The sequence below is a fragment of the Nerophis lumbriciformis genome, linkage group LG08 (genome assembly GCF_033978685.3).
Source record: "Nerophis lumbriciformis linkage group LG08, RoL_Nlum_v2.1, whole genome shotgun sequence".
In the NCBI taxonomy this organism is placed as follows: domain Eukaryota; kingdom Metazoa; phylum Chordata; class Actinopteri; order Syngnathiformes; family Syngnathidae; genus Nerophis; species Nerophis lumbriciformis.
The window spans coordinates 19,914,716-19,932,710 of record NC_084555.2 but is presented as its reverse complement, the minus strand read 5'-3'; the positions used below and the strand labels follow the sequence as shown (position 1 = coordinate 19,932,710).

Below are 17,995 nucleotides of genomic sequence, written 5' to 3'. Positions count from 1 at the left end.
CCTCATGAAACAGGCCTGTAGAGATGAAATAGTCTTGTGATTTTTTCCCACACATACATATATATATATATATATATATATATATATATATATATATATATATATATATATATATATATATATATAAAATAACATACATCCATAAACGTGGACGCATGTGAAAAAGTGCAATATATTTATCTGTACAGTAATCTACTTATTTATTTATTTTATATATATATATATATATATATATATATTATTGATATATAATTATTATTTATATATGCACCTTATTGCTTTTTTATCCTGCACTACCATGAGCTTATGTAACGAAATGTCGTTCTTATATGTGCTGTAAAGTTCAAATTTGAATGACAATAAAAAGGATGTCTAAGTCTAAGTCTAAGTCTATCCATCCATCCATTTTCTACCGCTTATTCCCTTTTGGGGTCGCGGGGGGGGGCTGGAGCCTATCTCAGCTACAATCGGGCGGAAGGCGGGGTACACCCTGGACAAGTCGCCACATCATCGCAGGGCCAACGCAGATAGACAGACAACATTCACACTCACATCCACACACTAGGGCCAATTTAGTGTTGCCAATCAACTAAGTCTAATAAAATAAAAAAGGACAAAACAGCATCCCTGGCAATAGCTTCGCCTAAAAAAATATACCGTTATATATGTGTACATACAGTCCATAAATGTTTCTCAAATAACCACATCTATTCTATTTGTGATAACACAATAAATTAATTAACGTTCAAAACCATGAAGTCATCGCTTAACGGATACGGAAGTACGAATGAGATGGTGGACGGTGGTACAGCCAGGAAATAAATCTTTGAAAAAGAATAGCAGGAAGTCAAACGAATGAAACTTCAACATAAAAGCCTGTCTCGGAACATCAGTCTAGATACATAAATGGATTTCCTGAAACAAGCTTTTTCTTGATTTATTTTGAAACATACAACCTAAATGATGCTCTATTGAGACGTCTGGCAGCGCATCTTCATCGTAGATCATATTTTTATGGATTTGTCGTTAATTTTGTTCCAAAATACAAAATGACGTCGGACACTTTGTTACACTACGCCAATGTGTCTACGTTGGTGGTGTGTATGGTGCTCAAGTTCCCGCAGATCTTCGTACTTATGCGAGCTAAATCGACGACCGGAGTCAGCCTCAAAAGTCTCCTGCTCGAACTTTTTGGGTGAGTATTAATATTCAAATTTTGGTTTTCATGTTTTACTGTTTCTTATGTTCAGCTTTGCTGGGTAATGTATTTTGTTCAACCTTACGTAGATCACCATTGTCGTTTTTTCAGCGGGGGTCTTAAGCAAATCCTGTTTTTATAGATCATTTTTAAAGGACGTGTAAATATTGCACTACTGCAGCATTCATGCAAACGATTTAAGGCTTAACACAACTAATCCAACTTTTTTTAAATGTTGGTTTGTTGACATAATGGCAAATAAACTAATTTATTTATAAAACTATTATTTCTAAGCACCCTTTATTTCCTTAGTGCCAGAGGCCACGACTGGGGTGAGTGACGTCATATTGCATGCTGCAGTGATATCATAAAGTCAACATTTAAAAAACAAAACTGCACAAAGTCAACAGTTGCTGCTGTACCATAACTTACATCATGTACTAATGTATACATGTTTACATATTTGTTATTGTCTTTATAACAAGAGAAAACAGAATGCAACTGTACATACTGTATGTAAGTCAGGGGTGTCCAAACTTTTTACACTACATACTAAAAAATAAAAAGAATGCGGGTGGAGGCCACCTTATATTATTTTACTATGTGTAAAGCAACCTGTGTGTATATGTTGATAGGTTGTGTATATTTTAAGAACAATTTTTAAATATAAAATGATAAACATGAATTATATCAGGTTTCTTGACATACTTTTTCCCCTCATGATATATTGACCTAATTACCATAACATGATGACTTAATTCTCATAATATTACAACTTATAACACATTTTCAAAAATGAATCTTTTTTTGGTTTGTTTTTTATAGTAGGATTACTTTAATTATTAAATTGATTAATATTTCAACGTTATGCTTTAAAATGGACTTTTTCTTGGTAAGATTTCACACATTTTGTTTCCCTCATAATTTTAGGACTTAAGTCTCTGAATATTTTGAAATCAGTCTTGTAAAAGTAAATATCATTGTATAATTGTTAACTTTGTATTTGTATAACCCTATTGTCCCAATAGTTTGACTTTATTTGTGTGCAACTACAACCTTTTTTAATGCTAAAACAAAACGTTTCCTCTCTTATCTTTCTTATTTCATTTTATTTTCCTAGTATTTCCTCTTTAATTTCGTAAAATTACAATTTATTTTCTTGTTGGATTACACATTGTTGTCTCTTACTTTTATCTATTTATTTTCCTAATATTTTGGCTTTAATCTCATAAAATTATAAATAATTTTCTCTTTAAATTTGAAATTTTTTAAAATTATTTTATTTTATGATCATATTGTCAATATTTTTACTTTCATCTCATGCAGCTACTTTTTTATGGTAAGACTACATGTTTCATCTTATTTTTATGATTTTATTCTCCTAATATTTCGGATTTCATCTTGTAAAATTACAACTTGTTTCCTTGCAAAAAGAAAATAAGAAAAAATCTATTGATTTTATTACTTTACCCTCTTAATATTTCAACTTTATTCCCATGACATTACTGCTCTTTTTCCCCATTTAGATTTTTTTCCCTTGTCATTTAATTTTTTTTAATGTGCTGAGGGCCAATAGCCATAATGTATACACATACTTACACTTTTCTAGCAGTGTAAGGTTTCACCAATTCTGACACGGCATAAACAATTAAAAATGCACACAAAAACCTTTCCACAACACATTGCACTGGGATGTAAAGTTGCAAGAGTCTTCCTTTCTACAACTAAATGCTATAGACTTAAGTATATTTAATGACAATGACAATGTTGTATCTATTACTTTGAATTGAAAAAAGTCATTAAAACATGAAATGTAGGCATTATTTCTTCATTGTTTGAGTTGCTAACTGCATTGTACAGTAAATAACACCATTGTGTGTTGACTCATCGCCTACGTCATTGTAGCTTCACATTTCTGCCGTCGTTATTCCTACATACTGATATCACTGCACGTGTAGTTGCATGTTGATAGCAGCTGCCATAGCTACATTACAATAGCTACACCTGTACAGTCTACAAAACCCAAAACCAGTGAAGTTGGCACATTGTGTAAATCGTAAATAAAACAGAATACATTTATTTGCAAATCCTTTTCAACCTATATTCAATTGAATAGACTGCAAAGACAAGATATTTAACGTTCTAACTGAGAAACATTGTTAATTTTTGCACATATTAGCTCATTTGGAATTTTGTGCCTGCAAGATGTTTCAAAAAAGCTGGCACAAGTGTCAAAAAAGACAGAGAAAGTTGAGGAATTCTCATCAAAACACTTATTTGGAACATCCCACAGGTGAACAGGCAAATTGAGAACAGGTGGGTGCCATGATTGGGTATAAAAGCAGCTTCCATGAAATGCTCAGTCATTCACAAACAAGGATGGGGCAAGGTCACCACTTTGTGAACAAATGCGTGAGCAAATTGTTAAACAGTTTAAGAACATTTCTCAATGAGCTATTGCAAGAAATTTAGGGATTTCACCATCTACGGTCCGTAATATAGTCAAAAGGTTCAGGGAATCTGTAGGAATCACTGCATGTAAGTACCTCAGGCGGTACTGCATAAAAAAGCGACATCAGTATGTAAATGATATCACCACATGGGCTCAGGAACACTTTGGAAAACCACTGTCAGTAACTACAGTTTGTCGCTACATCTGTAAGTGCAAGTTAAAACTCTACTATGCAAAGCGAAAGCCATTTATCAACAACACCCAGAAACGGCTGCGGCTTCGCTGGGCCCAAGCTCATCTAAGATGGACTGATGAAAAGTGTTCTGTGGTCTGACGAGTCCACATTTCAAATTGTTTTTGGAAACCGTGGATGTCGTGTCCTCCGGACCAAAGAGGAAAAGAACCATCCAGATTGTTCTAGGCGCAAAGTTGAAAAGCCAGCATCTGTGATGGTATGGGGGTGTATTAGTGCCCAAGACATGGGTAACTTACACATCTGTGAGGGCGCCATTAATGCTGAAAGGTACATACAGGTTTTGGAGCAACATATGTTGCCATTCAAGCAACGTTACCATGAACGCCCCTGCTTATTTCAGAAAGACAATGCCAAGCCACATTCTGCATGTGTTACAACAGCGTGTCTTCGTCGTAAAAGAGTGCAGGTACTAGACTGGCCTGCCTGTAGTCCAGACCTGTCTCCCATTGAAAATGTGTGGCGCATTATGAAGCCTAAAATACGGCAAAGGAGACCCCTGGACTGTTGAACAACTTAAGCTGTACATCAAGCAAGAATGGGGAATAATTCCACCTGAAAAGCTTCAAAAATGTGTCTCCTCAGTTCCCAAACATTTACTGAGTGTTGTTAAAAGGAAAGGCCATGTAACACAGTGGTTAACATGCCTTTTCCCAACTACTTTGGCACGTGAAGCAGCCATGAAATTCTAAGTTAATGATTATTTGCAACAAAAAAAATTAAGTTCCTCAGTTCGAATATTAAATATCTTGTCTTTGCAGTCTATTCAATTGAATATAAATTGAATAGGATTCGCAAATCATTGTATACTGTTTACATTTACGATTTACACAACGTGCCAACTTCACTGGTTTTGGGTTTTGTAATACATTTTGCTCAAATACCACATTTACATTGTCCAGGTGTGTCTTTGAGTTCAAGAAGGATCATTTTATATGTGATGACATTTACTGCTCATAATCTCAATGTGCCACAAAGATGAACTTCCATAAAGCATGTTAACATCCTTCTTGTCACGTCAGTGCCAAACGTTCACTGTCTGCTCCACAGCTACATCGTGTTTGTCACGTACCAGACGTACTACGACTACCCCCCACCAACATACCTGGAATATCCCATTCTTATTGCTCAAGGTGAGTTGCCTTTTAAGGATCTGCTTATTAACGCACTGATTTTTATTTCTATTTTTACAGCCGAAGTCTGAGGCCAAGAACAACACCTTGGCCTAAACTTCAAGTTATTTCAGGCTTAGACATATAAATGTTTAAAACGTTTTTACACCTGTTCTACGTGATTAATTATTAAGTTTATCCAGCTTGTGGAGACAACCAGCAGTAGCATTCATGTACAACACATCTCCATAGTCAATAACAGGTAAAAAGGTTGTTTCCACCAATTTCTGTTTCACAGTAAAAGAAAAGCAAGACATGTTTCTATAATAAAATCCCAGTAAAAGTTTCAGTTTTTTTTACAACATACTGAATGTGCTCCTTAAAACTCAAGTGGTCATCAATTAAAAATCCTAAATATTTAAAAGCAGATACTAACATAATTTGTTATGTTAGTAAGTTTACCATAAGTTTATGGTAAACTTCACAAGATTTCCACTAAAGACTTGTTAATTACATTTAATTAGGTTGTCACGTCACAACTTAAGTAGACGGACTAGTTTATTTGGCGTAAAGTTTGGTCATAGGATAATCGAGACAGCATACGAAAACCAGAAAAAACCTTTGGCGAAAATTTCCGTCGTAAAACAAAAATTGTGCGAAAACTGTACAATTGTACTCCAAAATCTGTAAATGCCTCTTAAGCTTACTCAATGCAAATTGTAAAATGTATGGGTACTTACTAGAGGTGGGACTCTTTGGGCATCTCATGATTCAATCTAATTCCAATTATAGGGGTGACGATTCGACTCAGAATCTATTCAACACGATTCTCGCAATGTATTATTTGGTATAGTAATGATCATAAAACCTTTTCAATATAGATTACAAAAACTTCTTATGACGTGCGAGTAAGCATGGAGATAGCTTAAAAACAACATTTTACAAATTAATTCTTCAAAAAAAAATGATTTCAATATTGATTTTTAAAACAATGAATCAATTTAGAGCTAAATGAATAAGAATTGCCATTTGGATGGATATCGATTTTGTTGAGATCTCCTAATGATTATTGAAGATGCCAAAAACTTCAACCGCCAATCAGCAAGAAGCTATTGGCTGCATTTCAGCCTCAGTCCAACAATGTAAAGTTCAATTTATTCCACAAAAATAAAAAATCTAAATGTTTTTTTAATCTTTGTCATAGTTTTAAAATGCTGTTGTGTAAGAGAAAGAGTACAAAAGTAGTGATGGTTTAAGACTTGTGTACAGAAATGTACTTGAACTATTCCGCCCACTTGCTTGTTGTAATTTTTAATAAATACAAATAAATAATAGATAATAATACAACTATTAAATACTTTTTTTTTTCAACTCAAAATCTGATAATACACTACAGTATATCGAAATATCGTACTTAAAATAGATATAATTTTAACATTCTCTGCTGGCTGGCAGACTAGCAGTGATGCACTCGAATTGCTTCGCCAAGTTGGCGATACGCCGAGTCAATGTTTTTGATGATTTATTTCTTGAATTCAATGAATATCATCCACTTCTCAGCACTGACCTTCACACTTACTTTATTCCTTCCCATGGTTAGAAAACAAAGTTGTTAGCTATAGGCTAATGCTAGTGAGCAAGACCAGGGCCTGTATTCCTAAAGATTCTGAGAATCCACTCAGAGAGCTCCTAACTTCCATCCATCCATCCATTTTCTACCGCTTGTCTCTTTCGGGGTGGCGGGGTGCTGGAGCCTATCTCAGCTGCATTCAGGCGGAAGGCGGGGTACACCCTGGACTTTAACTTAAAAAAAAATAATAGCAAGGAGTCTTAGCTTAGGAGTGATTCCAGAACATTCTCAGAGAACTCTGAGCAAGGAATGGACAGAAACTCCTGTTTTAGTGAGGTGTGATTGACCATGTTGAGTCATCCTTTCCAAAAATGTGATTGGTTGATCCTAAAAGCTAAATAAAAAATATACTTTTGGTGATGATGGGCAAAGAATGGACCCTCAAATTGATCAACTTAATCATGGAATCTAATCTTATGAAGACTGTGTCATTGCAAATACAATTTCACATAAAATGAATTGATTAGTAAGATGTTCTTTAAAAGTATCCTACGAAATGTGTGAAAAATTAGATCCAATTGCACAGTATTTATTAGGGATGTCCGCTAATGGCTTTTTGCCGATATCCGATATTGTCTAACTCTTTAATTACCGATACCGATATCAACCGATACCGATATCAACCGATACTGATATATACAGTCATGGAATTAACACATTATTATGCCTAATTTGGACAACCAGGTATGGTGAAGATAAGGTCTTTTTTTTTAAAAATTAATAAAATAAAATAAGATAAATAAATTAAAAACATTTTCTTGAATAAAAAAGAAAGTAAAACAATATAAAAACAGTTACATAGAAACTGGTAATTAATGAAAATGAGTCAAATTAACTGTTAAAGGTTAGTACTATTAGTGGACCAGCAGCACGCACAATCATGTGTGCTTACTGACTGTATCCCTTGCAGACTGTATTGATATATATTGATATATAATGTAGGAACCAGAATATTAATAACAGAAAGAAACAAACCTTTTGTGTGAATGAGTGTGAATGGGGGAGGGAGGTTTTTTGGGTTGGTGCACTAATTGTAAGTGTATCTTGTGTTTTATTATGTTGATTTAATAAAAAAAACAAAAAACAGATACCGATATTAAAAAAAACGATATTGATAAATTCCGATATTACATTTTAAAGCATTTATCGGCCGATAATATCGGCAGGCCGATATTATGGGACATCTCTAGTATTTATTCATAGTGATAGTTATATTTATTTGCTCATTAATTGCCATGCTGGTAATTTTTGCACTTTCAACTTTGAACATTTCAACTCAATTTGGTATTTCCATCCATCCATCCATTTTCTACCGCATGTCCCTTTTGGGGTCGCGGGGTTTGCTGAAGCCTATCCCAGCTGTATTCGGGCAGAAGGCGGGGTACACCCTGAACAAGTCGCCACCTCATCACAGGGCCAACACAGACAGACAACATTCACACTCACATTCATGCACTAGGGACCATTTAGTGTTGCCAATCAACCTATCCCCAGGTGCATGTCTTTTGGAGGTGGGAGGAAGCCGGAGTACCCGGAGGGAACCCACATAGTCACAGGGAGAACATGCAAACTCCACACAGAAAGATCCAGAGCCCAGGAATGAACTCAGGAACTTTGTATTGTGAGGCACATACACTAACCCCTGTCCCATTGTGCTGCCCTAATGTGGTGTTTACCAGAGTAAAATGGCTCACCTTGTATCAATGTCTGGGATTGCTGAGCGGCCGATAAGAGGCAGTGTTGGCGTCGGGTTGGAGAAGTAAGTGCGTCTCTAATGAGACCAACGACAAACATCATTCCTGCACGATCCAATCTGTAGTGTTTCATGAACTCACTGTCTCCCAGTGTTTGGAGAATATCTCTCTTGACTATCTTTCTGTGTGGAGTTTGCATGTTCTCCCCGTGACTGCGTGGGTTCCCTCCGGGTACTCCGGCTTCCTCCCCCCTCCAAAGACATGCACCTGGGGATAGGCTGATTGGAACACTAAATTGGCCCTAGTGTGTGAAAGTGAGTGTGAATGTTGTCTGTCTATCTGTGTTGGCCCTGCGATGAGGTGGCGACTTGTCCAGGGTGTTCCCCGCCTTACGCCCGAATGCAGCTGAGATAGGCTCCAGTACCCCCCGCGACCCCAAAAGTGACAAGCGGTAGAAAATGGATGGATGGACTCTAAGAGCTAGGATTATTTAGGGATAGCTTTTATCTTTACTAGGATCTACTCCTCGCTTTTAAAGTTAAAGTACCACTGATAGTCACACACACACTAGGTGTGGTGAAATTACCCTCTGCATTTGACCCATACCCTTGTTCCACCCCCTGGGAGGCGAGGGGAGCAGTGAGCAGCAGCGGTGGCTGCGCTCGGGAATCATTTTAATCATAATAATAATAATAATAATACATTTTAAGGCGCCTTTCTGGGCACTCAAGGACACCGTACAAAATCACAACAATAAAATCAAATTGGATAAAAAAACAACAACAAAGATAGAGAAGAAAAGATGATTGCAATGAATAGGCAGTCAGGAATAGGTGTGTTTTGAGTCTTGATTTGAAGAGGGATATTGAATCTAAGTTACGAAGGTTTGGTGGTAAAGAGTTCCAAAGATGTGGGGCAGAGCGGCTGAAAGCTCGGGTACCCATGGTGGACAGTTTAAATAAAGGGACAGGGAGATGGATGGATGAAGAGGATTTTGGTGATTTAACCCCCAATTCCAAACCTTGATACTGAGTGCCAAGCAGGGAGGTAATGGGTCCCGTTTTTATAGTCTTTGGTATGACTCGGCCGGGGTTTGAACTCACGACCTACCGATGTCAGGGCGGACACTCTAACCACAAGGCCACTGAGCAGGCTTTTTAGGGGAAATTGTAAGAAAACATCATGATTCTAAGATTTTTCTTAGAATTAGGAGCAACTACTTGCACTAAGAATCTTTAGGAATACAGCCCCAGATGTTTTGGGCGGATATTACGGGGTTCACTGTGACATTTGCTACGCCAACTAATGGCGGGGATGCTTGTAACTCAAATTTTTGCTTGCAACTTATATACTAACTTATACATCAAAACACTCTTAAGTATATTGTATGATTTTTTGCACTCTTTGCCTCCTCAGATGTCGTCCTGCTCCTGCTGATCCTGCTCTACAACAACAGGTTGCAGGACAGCCTCATCTACACTGTTGTGTATCCTTGTTGTGTATCGCACTGTAGCTTTTTATTACGCGGCTCAGAATAAGAGTGACGCACAATCTTGTGTTGATACTTCCACGCTATACGCACAACTGCCTCAATGTGGCATATTCAGGTTTGTCCTGGGCTGGAGGCTACTAACCGTGGAGAAATGGATCATCGATTTTGCGATGGTAAGAAATCTCCCTGACGTAACTTCTCCTTAAACTCAAAGGCCACATCATTAGGTACGCTCCCACTATCTAACAAGATCCAATACAAGAACTGATTATTTCTCTGCATTAATAATAAAACATTTTATGGTAACTTAAATATAAAGTTTGATGACGCTATCTGCAGTGGACAAAAAGTATGCTGCTACAGTTCACTCAACACTTTCAAACAGGAAGGTGCTTTCACAAGACGTAGTGTTGCATAACTGCATGTTTTGTAAGTACAGTACTGATATATACTGTATGCATGTTGGATGTCAAAGTGTCTGTGAGAGACACATTTTAAGGGTTAGTTCGAGGAGGACTGTCAAACTCTAGACTTAAAAAATCAAATCCATATGGACATTTTTTCACTTTCCAAAGCAGTAAAAAATTATTATTTTTTAAATACATTCTGCATTTGAGTTTTGTGTTATAAACGTCAACATTAAATGTTTTTCTCGCTCGTCTTATTATTTAGATTATCCGGGTGTCATATTTGGTCAACATGCATTTTTCAAGATTGGTTGGTATTTTTCTAAGGATGCGTCTATCAATAATATCGGGTGACTGAATACACACATTATTAATGACATGACAAAGATGCTATAAAAATACACTAATAAAATATATGTAAGTATTAAAAAAAATCCTTATTAATATTATTTAGCATAGCATATTATTTTTATAATCCATTCTGAATTTAATCAAAACATCATAGCATTTTCACTGCTATTTTCAATATAAATGTAATTTATTACACCAATAATTAAGGACCAAATGAAATAAAACTTATATGAGAATGCCAAAAAAAAAAGCCTAACAAACATAATAAATAATTATCAATTACCCCACAGACCTTGAAGTTTTATAAAAAGACAGTTGGATGTTTGTGAAACCTTTATTCTATAGGTGAAAACTAGGGATGATGTTCGAAACTGGTTCTCCCGGTTATTCGATAAGAAAAGAACCATTCGATAAGAAAAGAACCGATTCCATGGATTAGAATCCCTTTTTGAGAACCGGTTCCCGTTATCGAGGCCACTATAGTAAAGAAAAATAGTTGGTTCTTTATTCGAATCCCTGGGAACGAATCCCGTCCCACAGGAAATGCCCTGTGACACATCCCAGGAAATGACATAGCTCAGTCATTAGGCAGCAGATACAAAAGCAGCAACAACAATGGACCGGAAAAAACGCATGGCTTCATATTACAAAAAAAAAAATATGACGAGGAAACGGCTATCTGCAATTATTTCCATGCTTCGCTCTCTTGTAAGGGGGGGGAAGTACAACAAGCATGATGAAACATGTTCAGGCCGTACATAACCTGAAGGTTAGAGAAAGGTGTTGTGGAGTCATTCCTGGAGGAGGCCGCACTGATGATGGACCCCAGAAGGATGTTCCAATAGCAGAAGTGCACTTTTTGGAGAGCTGTATTATTTTCAGTTTTGTGCCTGATTTTATTTAACACTACATTATTATTTATACACCTATAGTGATCACAGAGACAGGTTGTTTTTGTGTTACTGTATATATTTGTTTTTCTGAAAAATCCCACTTAATATACTTTGGGTAACAACAGTCAATATTTATTTTTTTTATTTTTTTAGGGGGGTAACAACAGTCAATATTTTTTTTTTTTTTTTTTTCTTATAAAATAAAATTGAGCTTTTGTTAAACCAAATATTGTGGGTTTTTTTTTTTTCCATATACATCAACCTATCTGGATTCGATAATAGAATCGATAAGGGATCGGTTCGATAATGGGCTCGAACTCGATAATTTCTTATCAAACATCATCCCTAGTGAAAACACAATAAAGGCACATTTAAAACTTTTTTCAGCGTGTAGTCAACATTGGTAAAGGTTTCACCAACCACAAACTGTTTTTATGAATATTGAGGTTCTATAGATTAAAGTAATCCAGATTAGAGAAATCTAGGTACAGTTGGACCTGTGTTCATCCTGTTTATGCAAGGTCTAAAAAGGGTTAAATGTGTCTTAATTGTATTTTCACAAATAGACGATGGGTTTCACAAAGTATAAACTTTTCTATAAAGAATCTGTACACATTTTAGTTTTGTTCAGTTTGTTTGCTGCACTTGTGGCAAAAATTATTCAACGATGAGTAAAAGGTCTTTTAGCGACTATCAGTTCGATTTGAATGGTGGACGATCACCTTTTGAATCAGAAGCGAACTTAATTTACTTTTATTTCATTTGTCTCCATAATTATTGGTGCAATAAATTGCAATCATATCGAAAATAAAAATGCTATTTTGCTTTATCAAGAATTTAGTGAGAATGATATGACAAATGATAAAACAAACATTTTTGTAATTACGTATAATTTGATGTATATTTTTTTTCGTATTTTTCTCATGCCATTAATAGTGTGTATGCAGTCATCCAATGTTAATTATAGGAGCATCCTTTGAAAAATACCAACCAAATTTGAAAAATGCATGATCAAAATTGAGTATCATAATAATATAAATCACTGATTGTCAAACTGTTGTATGTGTACCACTAGTGGTACGTGGCTCCATCTAGTGGTACGCCAAATAGTGAAGTGAAGTGAATTACATTTATATAGCGCTTTTCTCTAGTGACTCAAAGTGTTTTACATAGTGAAACCCAATATCTAAGTTACATTTAAACCAGTGTGGGTGGCACTGGAAGCAGGTGGGTAAAGTGTCTTGCCCAAGGACACAACGGCAGTGACTAGAATGGCAGAAGCGGGGATCGAACCTGCAACCCTCAAGTTGCTGGCACGGCTGCTCAACCAACCGAGCTATACCGCCCTGTAATCACTGTACAGTTTTATTTTCCAGCATTCAAACCCAGTGTTACTGTTCAAACTGTGTGTAATGTTACATTGGATAAAAATATTAAATATACTTGGTAAATTAAACTTCTGCCTTTTTTTATGAATACGTAGGCCTACTACGCTACTGTATTTTAAAATTGTTGGTCATTTTGGTGGAATTTTTTTTTAAACCAACTGATCTAAATACATAGACAAACTCATAATAATGACAATATGAATATCTCCATGACATTGTCTATCAAATTGAACATTATTTTTGTAAAAGCAGAATATTTTGACAGCTGTTGCAGGTGTACCTAATGTTGTGGCAGGTCAGTATGCAGTATAACATATAGTGTTAAGAATATAGAATGTATATATGTATATGTTATTGGTCTTTTCTCAGAGTCTGTGCACCTTCGTCAGTGCTGCTAGTAAGTTCGCACAATTGCAATGTCTATGGAAGTCGAAGGACGCGGGACAGATTAGCGCCCTCACCTGGGGGTTGGCCAGCTACACGTGTATGAGTAAGTAAACAATATGCATGCCTTGCTGCTCATCAGATATTCTTCATAGTTCTATCAATGGAAAATAACTTTGCATACATTTACCAGTAATGTTTCAGTGTGGATGGATATGAGTTGTGTGGTTTTCCTTCTAAATGAATGCAAGACAAATTTGATACACTATGACTTACAGCAGTTTAAGAAATACTACAACACAACTCCTACGTACCCTTAGGCATGCTGCACACTTTTTAAACCTGACTTTATGAATATGGATTTGAATAACATTGTCAGTTGTAATTAACATATCCACTCCTGTATCAAGTTAATATGTGGGCTTTTCTTTTCAGCACGGATCTACACCACTATAATGACAACTGGAGACATGCTGGGTGAGTCAAACAAATGTGGTGCATTGCAACTGGGATGCAGACCATTAAGAGTCCATGGACAAATGTCCAAATATCCATTATTTTAGTATGTTAATATCGGTTTTAAAAGGCAAAAGTAAAACCACAGCAGGAAGAGAGAAGAATGCTTAGTAGAATGTGAAGTAGTGAAAGGAGAGAAGAATAAATGCTGTGTACAATTGGACTGAAGTCTATTGAAACCGCGTTACAGCAGAGTAATGAACTAAGAAGAGGAAACTAATAAGTAGCTGAATAAGTCAGGAGAGAAAATAATATCCACACAGTGGCTCAATGCTGTCAGCCACAGATATGAAGGTGTAGCTGCTTATTGTGTCTGAGGGCAAAGTGTCTGAACATTCTGTGGTTTTAGAAGGCACCAAAATTCAGACATCAAGGAAGGGGAAAAACGGAAATGACGCAATACATTATCGCATATGTCAGGAGCCTTACATAGATATACTGTACATGAACTATAAACGCATCAATAATCAATTTATAATCAAAACGTAGATCCTGGATCATGAGGTGCCCAAAGATTCCCAGTCCTTGTGTCTAGAAGGTAAATAAAAAAAATAAAAAAAACAGGCGGAAGAAGTTAAAAAAAAAAAAAAAGTAGGTAAACACGGGTAAAAGTTAAGTATAAGGCAGGTAAAATGTAAAAAAAAAAGCAAAAAAAAAAAAAGCAGGTAAACATAAGTAAAAGAAGGTAAAAAGCAAATTAGAAGATTTTTTTTAAAGAAGTTAACATGTAAAAGAAGGTAAAAAAAAAAAGTAGGTTAACAGGAAAAAATAAGGTCAAAAGGAGGTAAACAGGTAAAAGAAGGTTAAAAAGCAAATTAATTTTTTTTAAGTAGGTAAACATGTAAAAAGGTAAAAAAAAAAAGTAGGTAAACATAGGTAAAATAAGGTAAAAAGGAGGTAAACGGATAAAAGGTTAAAAAGTAGGCTAGAAAAATATTTGAAAAGAAAAAGTAGGTAAACATGTAAAAGGAGGTAGAAGTTTAAAAAAGTAGGTAAACATGTAAAAGAAGATTACAAAAATAGGTAAACATAGGTAAAAGAAGGTTAAAAAAAGTAGGTAAACATGTAAAAGGAGGTAGAAGTTTAAAAAAAGTAGGTAAACATGTAAAAGAAGATAAAAAAAAATAGGTAAAAGAAGGTTAAAAAAGTAGGTAAACATGTAAAAGGAGGTAGAAGTTTAAAAAAAGTAGGTAAACATGTAAAAGACGATGAAAAAATAGGTAAACATAGGTAAAAGAAGGTTAAAAAAGTAAGTATACAGTTGAAAGAAGGTTAAAAAAAGTAGGTGAACAGGTAAAGGAAGGTTAAAAAGTAGGTTAGAAGAAGATTTGAAAAGAAAAAGTAGGTAAACATGTAAAAGAAGGTAAGATGAGGTAGAAGAAGTTAAAAAAAAAGTAGGTAAACATGTAAAAGAAGGTAAAAAGGAGGTAAAAGGTAAGTTACAACAGTGTTGTTGTCCAGCGTGACTGGTAAACAAGCGTCCTGCATAACAATAGGAGTGAGTTGATGGAGAAAACAGCTGGTCTTCCCGTGGAATGAGACAATCTTTGGGAGGAGGATGGAAGTAGAACGGACATTTCTTTGAGGACAACATTCCATCTCCAAAGTCTGTGTCGTGAGAGAGGTGAAAGAAGACATCAACTAGAAAGGTCCTCTCTAAAACGAGGTGGAGGTCATCTTAGAACATCTCTCCCCCAAACATTGTCTCATTCCAGAGCAGGATTATATTTCTCCATATGTCAATAAATAGATAGATTTTTCATTTGATTGGTGTCTTTGCTGTAAGGAGAGGATTCTCCTTGGCAGCACCAAAAGGAGGACATGAGACAGAATGTGTCTAACATCATCTTCTGGTTGGTCACAGTTCTGGTGCGCTTCATCACCACCACTTTGCTGAACCTTTGGGTGCTGCTAAGCATCTTTTACTACCGGAAAAACGGCCACAGCTGCGTGAAAGAAGACTGAACACTTTGGAGCGGACAAAACTTCTCACCAGCAAAGTCCCACTGTTACTCCCAGTTACACTGTAAATACCTTTTTTAACCTTTCTTGTCCAAATCATTCCAAAGTTTAGAATATGAAAAAGCAACTCTCAAGTAGTGTACAGTGGAACACGCTCATGGCCACCAGCTTCTTCTTCTTCTTACTAAAAAATGCCATCTTCAGACATATTTGGTTGACCACTTTTATTTGAAAAGAGTCATTTGTTGGGAAGTCCCAAATCCAATACAAATGCATGCGACTTATGCTGTCTTTAAGTTGAAGTGGAGTGGTCATTAGTTTTTTTGGCACCATGTAGTGCTCACAACAATCCATTAAGTTAAGGTACCAAGTCAAATTGTTTGTGTGTTAAACATACTTGGCCCATTAAGCTGATTCTAATGACAGTTGGCTAAATGATGCGGACACGTTTGTTACTGGATACTTTTTCATATGCTTTTGCCTTGTAGACTTTGTATTTGTAAGTTGATTTTATTGTTACATTAAGGACACTTATTACGTATGTCTAGCTTGTGTGCTTAGCTGTTGTGTAGCTGCTTGCTCATAGTAGCCTAAAGCTTACCATGTTTTCTGTGAATGACTTGACTAACATACAAGAAAAAACAACTTAGTGTGAGGACATTTAGTTAACTGGCTGTCCAGCTTTGCACAAGTAAACCTGATGCAGGACCGCTTGTATCTAAGATTTTACATGCAAACCAATATAATCCGATTTTTTTACTGATAACGGGCTAACATCTGATATCAGTATCGGATAGTCATTTCTATGAAAAAGTGGTCAGTTTGTGTCGACATGTGATGACTGTCCAGCCTACAATAATTGAGAACCAAACAATTTTATGTACAAGCTTGAGGTCAGAAGTGACAAAGGTTTTGGTTCACAGCACACCCGACTTTTGAAGGCCGAGAAAAAGTGTCTGACAATGGTCATTTATATCTCTTAATGGAACTTGTAAGAGGTAGGAAGATTCATGTATAGGACTTAACAATTTATTTAGCGAGAGGCACACATCTTGTACATTCATGATATCATCGACTTGAACAGGTTCCACTGTAGTACACTTGTGTTGTTGTAGGAGAGCACATTCCTATTGTGTTCACCTTCTAACTCAGGATAAATTGTCTCTTTTACTTGTTACTTTCAGAACAATATTTAAATAAAGCCATATTGTGACTATGTTTGTATGCACTCTACATTTAATTACCCCATTTGTTTTTAACTTCATTCTGACGCAAACAAATCCCACAATCCTATGCAAGCTGAGCAGCAAACATGCGCATTAAGGATAAAAAAAAAAAAAACATTTCCCATTCATATGTTGATTCCTTTTTTTTTTAGTAACAGGAAAACAACTGATTCGGAATTGGCGATCTGGAAAAGGTCTTAAAAGTTGTCAGAATATTTACAATATTTAGGTTAAAACAGGAGTACATTGTCCTTGTAAACAGTGATTACTGACTTAAAGGGGACCTACTATGCAAAACTAAGGTTTGTTACCTATTGGTACCTGTTTTTTGTATTTGGGATCTGCATAAGTCCAGAAACATTTTAAATCAAACCAGAGATGCATGGTGGAAATATTTATGAAACAATCTTGCCTTTCTTCATACTTCCTCCAAATTGTTTGGAATTTGCCTCAATTTGTGCCGTTTGTCCAAATGGTGACATCAGCGGATATCTCAATTCATGGTAAAGTTTTACCGGAAAAATTTTAAACAAGTCCGATGTTGTAGTCCCACCTAGTCAATAAGCCCCTTCTTTTTCTTCATCCACTCATTGCGGGGCAGACTGACTTATACATGCACATGCATCCTCTGGTGTCATTTCTAATGCAAAGTAGCGTACAGTTTGAACTTCTATCAATCAATACACTCGAAAAACTACATACATCATGGGGGGGGGGGGGGGTCAGAAAAGCAGTCTGTATCTGGTGTGACCACCATTTCCTTCACACAGTGCAACACATCATCTTCACATAGAGTTGATCAGGTTGTTGATTGTGGCCTGTGGAATGTTGGTCCACTCCTCTTCAATGGCTGTGCCAAGTTGCTGGATATTGGCAGGAACTGTCGTGTATATATCTATCTATATACACTGCTCAAAAAAATTAAAGGAACAGTTTTTTATCAGGGTATGGCATGAATTCAATTGCACTTTTCTGATAAGGTTTTGGTCAGGTACGTGGCAGAGGGGGTTGTTAATCAGTTTCAGCTGCATTGGTGT

The 17,995-nt window shown here is 36.1% G+C and overlaps 2 protein-coding genes across 2 annotated transcripts in view; one reads left to right on the top strand and one right to left on the bottom strand.

Annotated features, from left to right (window-relative positions):
• Window positions 1–8,491, bottom strand: part of LOC133611557 (CAP-Gly domain-containing linker protein 4) — a 69,496-nt gene extending 61,005 nt beyond the window's left edge. Inside the window, exon 1 of the mRNA XM_061968445.1 lies at window positions 8,340–8,491. Within this exon, the coding sequence (XP_061824429.1) occupies window positions 8,340–8,472 (133 nt within the window). The 5' untranslated portion in view covers window positions 8,473–8,491. The remainder of the gene's footprint in view (window positions 1–8,339) is intronic.
• On the top strand, window positions 893–16,948 carry slc66a3 (solute carrier family 66 member 3). The gene is made up of 7 exons (XM_061968448.2): window positions 893–1,195; window positions 4,954–5,036; window positions 9,756–9,825; window positions 9,947–10,004; window positions 13,240–13,360; window positions 13,690–13,731; window positions 15,635–16,948. The coding sequence occupies exons 1-7, from the start codon at window positions 1,050–1,052 to the stop codon at window positions 15,733–15,735; spliced, it is 621 nt and encodes a 206-aa protein (XP_061824432.1). The 5' UTR covers window positions 893–1,049; the 3' UTR covers window positions 15,736–16,948.
• Window positions 16,949–17,995: the final 1,047 nt, after the last annotated feature.